This window comes from Eptatretus burgeri, chromosome 17 (genome assembly GCF_056783735.1).
Source record: "Eptatretus burgeri isolate ZD-2024b chromosome 17, Ebu_testis_v1, whole genome shotgun sequence".
NCBI classification, from domain to species: Eukaryota; Metazoa; Chordata; class Myxini; order Myxiniformes; family Myxinidae; genus Eptatretus; species Eptatretus burgeri.
This window is the reverse complement of record NC_140977.1, coordinates 47,361,294-47,372,917: the sequence shown is the minus strand read 5'-3', so window position 1 is coordinate 47,372,917 and position 11,624 is coordinate 47,361,294. Positions and strand designations below refer to the sequence as shown.

The 11,624-nt window shown below is 42.0% G+C and overlaps 1 protein-coding gene across 2 annotated transcripts in view; it reads right to left on the bottom strand.

The window, feature by feature from the left end:
- Positions 1–774: 774 nt before the first annotated feature.
- LOC147010002 (CUB domain-containing protein 2-like) overlaps positions 775–11,624 on the bottom strand; it is a 40,353-nt gene continuing 29,503 nt past the window's right edge. Inside the window, exons 12-19 of one of the 2 annotated variants that reach the window (XM_085861539.1) lie at positions 11,322–11,467; positions 10,985–11,201; positions 10,103–10,294; positions 9,886–9,998; positions 9,518–9,728; positions 6,691–6,853; positions 6,498–6,560; positions 775–3,569 (exon numbers count right to left, since the gene is read on the bottom strand). In XM_085861539.1, coding sequence (XP_085717665.1) covers positions 3,494–3,569; positions 6,498–6,560; positions 6,691–6,853; positions 9,518–9,728; positions 9,886–9,998; positions 10,103–10,294; positions 10,985–11,201; positions 11,322–11,467 — 1,181 coding nt within the window. In that variant the 3' untranslated portion in view covers positions 775–3,493. Of the gene's footprint in view, positions 3,570–6,497; positions 6,561–6,690; positions 6,854–9,517; positions 9,729–9,885; positions 10,298–10,984; positions 11,202–11,321; positions 11,468–11,624 lie in introns of those variants that run through there. The other variant, XM_085861537.1, reaches the window with a different exon arrangement.

Below are 11,624 nucleotides of genomic sequence, written 5' to 3'. Positions count from 1 at the left end.
GTTTAAAGTTGCATCTTCTCTGAGGGGGTTTGTCGAATCTGGCAGAGGTTTCGGTATTTTCCCAATGGCACCTGCATAGCCCCACGGAGCTCGATTTTTCATTTTCGTCCCAAAGTCAAGGTCACAAGGTCACGAACTTAGAAAATGTCAACAAAAATCAATAAATCGGGCATTGAGCTCCTCAGGTTTTCAACTGTTTCAAATGAAAGTTGGTATGCAAGTAGTGCTCTTCGAGTACTACAACTTTCATCATTTACGTTTTTCCCGATTCCCGCCAGTTTGCCCGTGGCGTCCCCTCGAAGGTCAAAAAATAAAAAAAAGGCGAACCGTGTACATTGTTCGTGAGCCATCGCCGTCTCCAGACTTGTTCTCTTCAAAAATGTTTTTTTCTCTGCAACCGCTTGTCCGATCGATGCAAAACATTAAACACAAGAGTGACTCCCCATGGAGAATATTTATTACTACCTCTGATGTCATAGGTGACATGATATGGGAGCAATATTGAATTAAAGGTTAAAAAAAAATTAACATTTTGTTCCAAAACCACTCAACAAAAAAATTGAAACTTGGCATATATGTCAACTCCCCATGGGTGGGGGGGGGGTATCCAGGGTGATAACGATGATGTCATCGGTGAAGTGGTATTCAAGCCACAATTGGTCGAATTGAAATCCTTATCCGAAAACCTGAAACTTCTATATCTGATCTATAACCCGATGCGAGCGAAGAATTAAATTTATAACATTCATAACTCGTGTTATGAATGTGATGTGATATAATAGGGAGCGCATACATGAAACGATGTGATATAATAGGGAGCGCATACATGATACAGGTTTCTGGGACATAATAAGCAGTGGGTCATAATCCATAATAGTAGTGTGTTCAGTTAACGATGGTATTTTTGTTCAAAACGAACATGCACGAGGCGAGACCATGCACTCTACGAGTGCCGTTATAGTTTATTAAGAGTTTCACCACTGGAAGATGTGTTATTGATAAGGTTTCATTGGATTCACACAATAATAAGAAATAAAATGAAGGTACGAGTGATTGAAAGACACGTGGCCAAAATATAAGGTGCAGCAACTACACACTTGTACTGCATCCTCAAAAATGGAGAGCCCTTTTACGACTAAAACTGAATGAAGTTTATACATTTGGTTTATGCTCTGCCCACCAGACAAGTGATCGAAGCCGTGCCTCCATTCCACCATACATTGTCCGCCACAATCTCGGATCTCAGTAATCCATCAAAAATCTGCAACTTTCAATGACATGACCAGCTCTCACAGCAAAGGGTCATATATTTATTACATAGACAAGGGGAGTGGAGGGGAGTTGGGAAATATTTCCTGAAATTTGTGACATGCAAAAAAATTGAGAAAAAGGAAGAGAAGGAAGGATGCTGGACAATGAGGTATTCCGTTTATTAGATCGATGGAAAGTCGATGAAGCACAGGCATGATGGTCCAAATGCCAAATTCCTTGTCTAGTAATTTAAGTTTAGGTTAAAAATGGGAAGAAGAAAAACCAAAACCCGAGAAATTTGAAATCGTAGAAGACATCTCAGTTACTCAACCATTTTACACTACAACCACAGTACTCCCTCATCAGATAGCAGGTGTCTTCGAGGACACTTGGACTCACATTTATAAATTGTATATGTCAAACACAAATGGTCCACGGTGAATATTACCACCACTCTTTTTTAGACTCGACAAAATCCAGGGAATTCCTCCCAAACCCTCTCAAGGTATCCGACAATACCTTCGTGGGTACAGCGAGCAGGTGTGCCCAGTTTGGAAATACCGGAACCCTGTCTGAAGCGCTTACATTACATATTCGGGAATTACATTACATATGAGCTGGATTGAAGAACCTGACCAAACCAGGATGCCTCAAGGACCAGGAAACCAATACCTTTGGATTGGTTAAAGGCTCACTGAACTATTCTTGAAAATGATTGTGGTGACTCACAAGGCCCATCAGAGCAAGTTTAAACTAAAAAAAAACCAGACAACCACCTGGGAAATCCTCAGAAACTTCTACAACCTGAAGGGTGCTTGTACTCCATGCTCAGTTGAGGTACGGGAGTCAGTAACTTAGCTGGAATGGCTTGTGACGTAGACCTGTTCACCACCCACACAAACGAGTTGTTTCCTGGGCAACTAACAACACTCACATTGGTTGGTTGTCTGGTCTGCCTCCTACAATCCTTAAAATCCAATACCAATCATTGCAATGACAATGTCAATCAATGCCAATGCTATCAATGCTATGCAGTGCATGCAATGGAGAGCTGTCTCACTAAAATGGAACGGTCTTCAGGGAAGAAAATGGTGAAGAGTCCCTCGAAATCTGAAGCCAGTGTCGGTCTGTTCAGGACCTCAGACCCATCACCAAGACCATGGTGCAGGTGCCTCACCACATGCATCGGGATGAAGAACAAACTAGCGCACGTTTGGCCTTTGGTGCTCCAGTCAGTGGTCACACTGCAAAACTCACTATCCAGTGTGCTGTTTTGTCGCTGAGGAACATGGCGGAGAAGGGATGTAGTGGAGGTTTCTTCGGGGTGCTCAATGTGCGGAGAATATATCCGGGTTCAGGCAAGAGGTGGTGTTGACCAACACATCCCTGTTTCCAGCCAGACCACCAGACCAGTACGGGCCTTGCCTACCTGTGAATCATGCTCGCATACACTGCTTCGCAATCCTCCTCCACTGCGACCCAGTCCACAGAGCCAATCCTCATCCCTACATTATGGATCCGGTTTGTTTCGTTCCCTTGTGGTTTCAAGCTTATGAACTTTAGTGCTGGTATGATTGGTATGATTGCTAATCTGCCAAATAAACATAATAACACCATCTTAAATTAAGGCTCCCACCTCTTTCATCCAAAATAAAAATACCCTAACTATGAATCAGTGTATATTGGAATAATCTATAGTGCTTGTTAAAAAAACAACAACATAAGAACATGATTATATGTTTCCTTGGCCAATAATATTTCAGGCAACTCTGTTGTCCACTCAACATACCGTTTCTGTCTCCTTTGTTGATCATACTACTTCGCTATAACCGTTATACAAGTGAGTGATAATATTTTAGGATGCTCGCGTATAACCAATCACCCAATGAGAGTTAACCATCACCTGTTACCGAAGAGACTATTAATCGGTCTGTGAGTGTGTGAGTCCGCACAGATCTCCCTCAATATAGATCGATTATTTTCAGATTATACCATAATCTATACCTGTAGGGGTGGGGGACTCAGTCTCATTTGTTGAGGTTACTATTGAAAACCACCACCGCATGAAAAGTGGACCCTATTTATTTCTTTATTTGTTTATTTTGTGATGAACATTGCAGCTCCATAAACGATGGGCTAAAGTGTGACTTCATATTAAACAGCCCTACATGAAGGCCTATGGGGCCCTCAAATATAATTCTGTGTTTACAAATCTTGACTTGCACTGTAATCTGAAACCTGTTTATATACTCGAACAACTGCTTTCTTCAATCAAGATGGTTTTCTGCAGTGCGACGGGCAGCGGGTTGGTTGCAGAACTATGAGGGGGGGGGGGGGTTAAGAGAGAAAAAATTGTGACATTTCATTCCTACTTCAGTCTAAAAATAAATGATAATAAAAGATTGCATTCATCATGGCAATGTGAACAATATATCTCAGTTGATCGATTGATCACAGGATAAGAGTGACCACTCAATGTGTTGGTCCTCGATTTAATTTCTCATGGAATACAGCATAGGAATCCATGAACCCCCATTTCCTAATGTGATGTGATCGAGGAACGACGTTATTCACATTGGACGGCTTTCAGGGAGTTTTACATACACAGGGTGTCCCAAAAGTAACCTCGGGATTTAGAAATTCAATAACATTTATGATTTTTAATAATTTGTTTTTCTTTTATTTTCAGAATTTAGATTATCATTTGGAAATTACCCGCGGAAAAATTCACAACTGAGCAAAGAACCAAAAATCGTGGACTTTTATTTCAAATTTCATCGATCAATAATTATTCTCACCCAAAGAGCATGGACACCGAATAATTCCGCGAAATTCAGAAATTTCTTGGCCGTCACGTTCTCCTGATTTGACGCCTCCCGATTATTTTATTTGGGGTTACCTGAAGGAGCGTGTGTACATCAATAAGTCCCATACAATTCAGCAGCTCAAGGACAACATCTGTTCAGAAATTCGAGGGCTGCAGCCAGAGTTGTTGTCCGCTGTTATGGAAAATGCTGTCGAAAGAGCCCGTCTCTGCGAAGCCGAAAATGGAGGACATCTAACCTGCATCATTTTTCATAAATAAAGTAAATTTATCTCCATTTTGTACATTTTTTTTGGTATAAAAATAATCATAAATTATTTTTAAAAACAGAAATGTTATTGAATTTCTAAATCCAGAGGTAACTTTTGGGACACCTTGTATATATTTTGCTAAATCGATTGAAATCCCGTGGAATAATTAACGAGATATGTGGTATTTTGAAATGCAAACATTCATGAGAAACAAGAAGAGAAGTATTATATTTGAAAGTCCAATAGTTAAGGTGGACTTTAAAAAAAAAAAAAAAAATGCAACAACACTGAAAGTTCCCGTTGGTGTAACCACCTTCCTGTGGCTGTTCAATTGCACTCTTCCCTCGAGAGTGTCAATACAGGCAGTGCACCTGCACCACCATCCCATATCATCCCCATCCCTACCAGTGATCTTTTCTATGCTCATGAACGTCACCTTATCCAAACCCAACTCTCGTACTTGCACATCCCTGTGTTTCGTACCCTCCTCTCTGTCTCTTCTTTTCCTGTTTCTTCACATCCTTGCTTGTGTCCACCTGTTGGCCTAATGCCCCACCTGTCAGTTTGTCGCACTTTTTTTTTTGATGGGAGTGGTGTATACTATAAGAGTCGACAGTCAACGTGTTGAAGATAATTTAAATGAATTTGAAGTTTAGCACGACTGAAGCAGTGTTATACATCACCTTATACACTCTAATAAGATGACGTGATATCGCAGTTTAGGAGATGGAGACGTTATTGATGACCATCTTCTTCACCCACAACACTGTACTTGTACTATCTCACATACCATGCCCTCTCATGTTATATAAATCGATACATTGCATGGTTCTTGGAAGTATTATGAAGGTGATTTGTGTTATACAGTGTTCAAATATAATTCAAATTTTCAAGAAAGGTTGAAAGAGGTTTAAAGGTGTATAGATTTTTAAAAACAAGGACAAATGTGTCCAAGAGCAGCGTCCTAAAGGTTTTGTCGGCTAAAAAAAAAACAAAAAAAAAACTTCCGATATTTCGTCATGTGCCTTGATTAAGCCAATAGCGAGACCGGTCATAATGTATTTACGTATTTACGATATATAGTGTATTTACGAAATTACAATACGATAAATGGAATAATCTTTAAATAGTAACGTGAACTTTTCGAAACTTGAAAGCAAATGTCCGAATATATTTAAAATGTCCGAATATCATGATAGACGCTCTCAAAAGGCACCCTCAATGCGAGGATGTGTACATGTGCTTAATATTTAAGGAGATCCGGATCTTGCATATACAAGAGCCGAGTCCTAGAGGTTAAGGTTTTGTCTTAACAACAACAACAACAACAACAACAACAACAACAACAACAACAACAACAACAACAACAACGAGAACAAGAAGAAGAACAACGCCGAGCTCTCCATGAGCAGCATTCGCAACGCGAGACGCTGCAAAAATGATGGCTTCGACCGGCCATTTTCTCCAGCATCTATTACATCACCCTATCCAACACATTACATTACTTATTCGTGCGTGTTGTTTGTGTCCATAATGATGTACTTAAAACCAGCAAGTTTCCTGTTTGGAATGATTTTCAATTTTGTTTGAGTGCAAAGCAGGCAGACAAAGTTTTTAAAAAATGATCTCATTCGTCTCTGTGCAAGTGTGATCGGGATGAATTCAGAGACAAAGTACGGTAAAACGAAAGATTCGTCTTTCTATTCATGCTCTGCTTCAAATATAACATTCAATTTCAAACAAGATGTTAAATTTAATGAAACGGAAGACCTAGAAGGAGCCAGAAGAAGTAAAGAACAAAGATGGAGTCATCAGGGGGAACCTGGATCGGATTTGGCTTTCAGCCACGACGACACTACCCTCAAACCCCTCCCGTCGCAGCCAAGTGAACCTTATTTTCTGCAACAATTCACTTCTCCTAAGAGAAATATATAACGAAAGAGAGGAAGAGAGATGAAAGAGAAGGAAAAGCAAGAATTAGAAGGAAAACAGAATTGTGAATAAATAAATAAATAAATAAATAAATAAATAAATTTTAGAAAGAAGTGTGAAAAGAACATAGAAAAAAAAGATGTCGGGAAGAACCCCGATAGATAAGTTCAGCAGTTACTCCCCAGGATCAATGCAGCATCACAATGGATTTCCTTCAACTCGTGCCTGACCTTACCCACCTGCACGAAGGTCCAGGATTTGTCGTCTCCACTGGCAATTCATTTTCATAAACATTGTAATGTCTGCACACGGACAATAGACGCACTTCTTTATCCCATCCACAGGCAACTTCCTCTGCATTCAAGTTGAATATAACTGAATAAGATGAATAAAGCATTAAAGAATCTCATCAATCTTCCCTGCCAAGCCTACATGGAATGTGGAGAACAGTTGGATCTACAGGTATGCCTGTACAGTGGAAACAGGGTTGCAAGGATGGCTGTTAGAACCAGACTGAGGCCTATGCCCAAGCCAAGGCCCTGCCTGAATGTCCACGACTTCTTCTGTTTCTCTGGAAGTGCCAACGCAGTCCTTTCTGAAACACAAGATGATACTTATTTACCATTCATCGTCATAATTACATATTTTAAGCCTCCCAGACTTATTACCTCCACCATCGAAGGTGGAAGGAGGTCTGTGAGCAGGATACCTCAAAATGTTATGGCAAGATTCAGATGACAGTTGATGGACAGGTTGGGCGTGTGACAAGGACTAATTGATTCGATTTTGATGAAGATCCGACTCCAGCTCTGAATACGATAATTTTTTTAAAAAAAAGTGATTCTTCACCATTGAGAGAATTGGGCCAAAAATGATGGATAGCACGATATCTCAAAAACGCTGTGGGTGGATTATGACAAAACTTGGTGGATGAATGGGTTAGGTGACGAGAATACGCCGATTCGATACTGGTGAAAGTCCAGATCCAGATCCGGCCAATCAATGGGATACAAAACGTAAACTGTTCAGCCTGGCGGAGGTATGCACTCCAATGAGTGCCGTTCTGGTTGATTATGCACATTAGCCACATGCACACACAGCTCATTGCAAAGCACAGATATTTCATTGAGTATCAATCACAATTGCTATCAGTAGTTCATTGCCCACTTGCAAAATGGAAGGTAACTCGGAAGATTTATATTGATTTATGGCATTTTAACCTATCTAATGCTTTTGTGCATTTCTTTCTTGCGGCTGAGTAAACAAAAGCTTCATTTCATTTTTAAAATCAACCACCGACAACATTAAATGTAATTTATGACATGACGAGTAATAAGAACATTTTAATCCGCATATGCCTCAGCCCACATCATTACATAATGATACATACTTGTACCAAGTTTGATTTAAATCCCAAAACACAGATTAAAAATATTAAATAATTCTGGCTGCCAGACCACACGCCCGATCAGGATGAAATTTAAAACGCATATTCCCCCATGACTACTAGATCATAAGTGTAACGTTTCACGTCGATTGATGCAGTGGTTGAAGAGAAATAATTTAAAGAAAATTTTTTTTGTGTGTTAAATCCAATATGGCTGCCAAACCATCTGACTTATTAATTATTCATGAACACACTGGCATCCCCAAGGCTTGGGGAATATGTGGGTGAAGTTTCCCTTCGATCTCTCAAGCCGTTCTGGAGAAGAAGATTTTTTTTAAGGTTTATTCTTCAAAAAAAAACATCATAGCTCCCAAATCTTATGATCAATGACGTCATAGGTGGAGAACTTTTTGTTCCTCATGGATAGGCGACCCAACTTCTCCCCTTCTCCAAGGGGGATTTCCACCTTGGACGAACTCCGTGATAAGGTGTACAAATAGCTCAGCATGGCATTTCATGGGGAAGTAAGAATTATTACAACCACAAACTATTCTGTCAATTCTTTCCAATGGACGATCACCTTTTTAAACAGTAGCTACTGAAAGAAATTTGGAGCACACCAGAGGTGTGTTCCATCCATCCATTGGGACCATACTCTGTGCAGAGCGTTGGTGCTTCCTAAGCAGTCTCCTTGGCTATTGGGCACAATCCTGGACGGGTCACTACTCCGACGCAGGACACCAGCAAGCTGGCACTCATTTTTTTCCGACCTCAGAAGGATGACAGGCAGAGTCGACCCCACCTGGTATTAATCCAACAACCAAGCAGGATTGGAACTCAGGACCCTCAGATCCCAAGCCCACCACTCTAGATATTAAGCCAACACCAGACATATAGAGGTGTGTTCCATTACCAAATGAGCTTGCTATCGCTGACCAAGCCAGCCATTCCTTACCAACTGTTGCAATAGAGTGCTTGCTTCAGTACTCAACAACTTGCCGAGCGGTCTACAAGCTGCTTGTCGTAATGGAACACACTCCTGACGTCCTTGAGGCTTCCTATGCTTATCGTGTTCCCCACAGACGAACAGATCCGAGCCTTCTCAACTTGCTCGGCCTCTAGGTATGGTACTCAAATGAGTCTTTACACATGAATGATGTATCCCATTGCCTGTCCTATTTTTCTCACAATAAGATTTTGTTGATTGTTTCTAACTTGTATCTTGGGGGTTCATATATGTCATTTCTCCCAACCATGGCCTCAAGTGTAACATGCGATATTACCCCTGACACCCTTACGGTCCAATTGTGACCTTTATTCCACACATAACCCCATTCTTAATGCACACTCGCCTCGAAGCTGTCCGGCCTGGGTTCAAATCTCAACCCAGCTATAAATCGTCATTCCGGTGTTTCACAAGCAGGGTGACGTTAAACTGGGCATCCCTTCTGCCAATATTTGTTCGCAGACTTTAAAGACCCCACAATGTTCCTCACAAAGAGAGTAACGCAGGCGAGCTACCGGTGGGATCCTGAACAAATTACTAATTCCTGCCTTAACCTCAGTCTAACGTCAGGTCTGCCTGACTTGAGCCAAGCTTCCCGCATCCATCCCTACAATAATGTGGGAATAATTGTGGCCATTAAAGAATAAGAAGGATATTAACAACCCACCATCTGCAAGGTCATGCACATCGGCATGACCCACACCACCCTGTACACTCCCATCAGGAGTGGGTGGTTCTAGTCAATACAAATTTGAAAAAGTAAATGCAGTTTATCTCGATTGCACCATCTTATCTCCATTACACGACGTGCTGCTCCGGCGCATGCTCCCACACCTGACCTGACACTATCTATCCAACTTACTCACCATAGAACTGTATGGAACCCAGCTCCACAATCAGGTGCCCGAGGCTGTGGTTGTGATTGTCCAGGTGCTGGGTCAGCATCACCTTGGCATTGGTCGTTGAGATTGTCGAGTCGTTCTTGGTGATGTACAGATGGTAATTAGCGATCACACTTCCAGGTGCAAATCCAAGCACTTGCACAGCAGCTTTCCAAGGTGAGAATACATGCTTCAGCTGGGGTACCGTATAGGAGTATGAAGGAGAAGACGAAAGAGAAAAATGAAGAAAAAGAAGACAAAAAGGAAGGATAGCAGGAAGAAAAAGAAGATCTATGTACAGTATTGTGGAATGTACCACATATACAGACAGACAGAGACAGACAGTTGAATACCTCTTTGCTGAGCTCCCCAGCCAAAGCATTAAACTTTTTACTGCCAGGCCACTGCAATTCTTCAGAGAAGTTCACGTTCTTCATCTTGAGACTTCCTCCCAGCCTCATGACAGCTGAAACAGGTGAAACAGTAACGAGACAGTAACGAGACAGATACTTTCAGCACATCAAAAATCTGGCCTGTATTTCCATTGCCTTCCAGTCATCATGTCATTGCCTTCTGGTGTGGTTGCAATTGTCGATGCAGGTATTGTTTTCTTTGTTGTCGGTGGCTGCCCCACCGAGGTCCTTTCATTGCCTGATGCATCTGCTCCTGTTGTTGCTGTTGTTGTTGTTGGTGTTGTTGTTGTTGGTGTTGGCTGTACCTCTGGTTTTCTTTTAGTGACTGACACAAATGTTGTTGTTGTTGCTGCTGCAAGACATGCATCAAGAAAGTAACTCAGCCATGGCAACCTTAAGGATCATATCACATCACCATGACAATGGAATTTGGTTGGGAAACCACCACATATGTCCCTCCTTCCTATGTTATCGGCTGTCATGGTCATCACACCAGCGAGTGATGTTGTGCGTTTTGGGATGGGGATGCAACGCAGGCAATATTTGGCAGTATTGCCATTTCCAGCATCAAAATATCTTTACACTTCCTTTGATGATGCGAGGGCACTTGCGGTGACAGGAAATCTTTTCCGTGATCGAGTTTATCCACACTTCGTCCAGCAGCGTGGGAGAGGATGCCACTTGCGTGCTGGATGACTTTCAGGCTGGTGCCTCGACTAGTTAGGCCAACGTGAACTATAATAATCAATGTGTGGTATATTACAGAGTGGATGATAATGAACGTCTGGAGTCGCACACACAAAACATCACGTGATTAAAGTGAAGCCTTGTGTCATGGAGGAGATCACAAAATGAGTGAGAGACCTTCCTGAAAAACCATCCATTCGGATTGGAACTAAGGAAAGGATTTCGCACCAGCATCTGGGTTTCTGTACATTGCGTAAAAGTACAACTTCCACTGGAACAAGCACAATAAAAGATTACCATGATCGCAATTATTATTCGAACAACAATAACAGCAATTTGAAGGTAAGCATACCAGGACTTTGCCGGAACTGAACCCTGGCTCGAAAGCCACGACGATGGAGGGTGCCGTCACTGTGGAAGGTCACATTGAGGGTGTTGCCGAAGGAGCTGATGGTAGGTGGTGGAGATCGTGAACAAAACCTGTGGATCTGTCCGCGTCCGGCTTCAACCAGAACATAATCACCAGGACACTTGTGACTCACAAGGCCTTCCAGGTCGAAGGTCATCCACTGCAGGACAGAAGGCGATGTTAATGGATTTACGTACACACGTTAGACTTGTATGAGGCAAAGATCAACAGCAATGTCCTGCATGCGCATCATGCCTCACGGGAATGAAAGATTGCTCACCGACAGCTCGATGGTCTTTCCCAACGGAGCTTCAATTTCCCAACGAGCGTCCTCTTCTCCCGGATACATCAATGGCCAATTCGGTGACGTGAAGGTTGGAATCGAATCCTCTGTCAGGCTTATCACAAACGTGTGGCCTTGTCGTGCTGTGACATCATCAAATACAAGATGTGATGCATTCATCGTATCCAACCCTAACAGCTCCACCTGTACAAAGCCCTGAGAAACCCCCACCCCCCCAAAGAATCACATATTTTATGTGCAGGCCTAAAGGGACCATATATTGATAACAGAGATATGTAG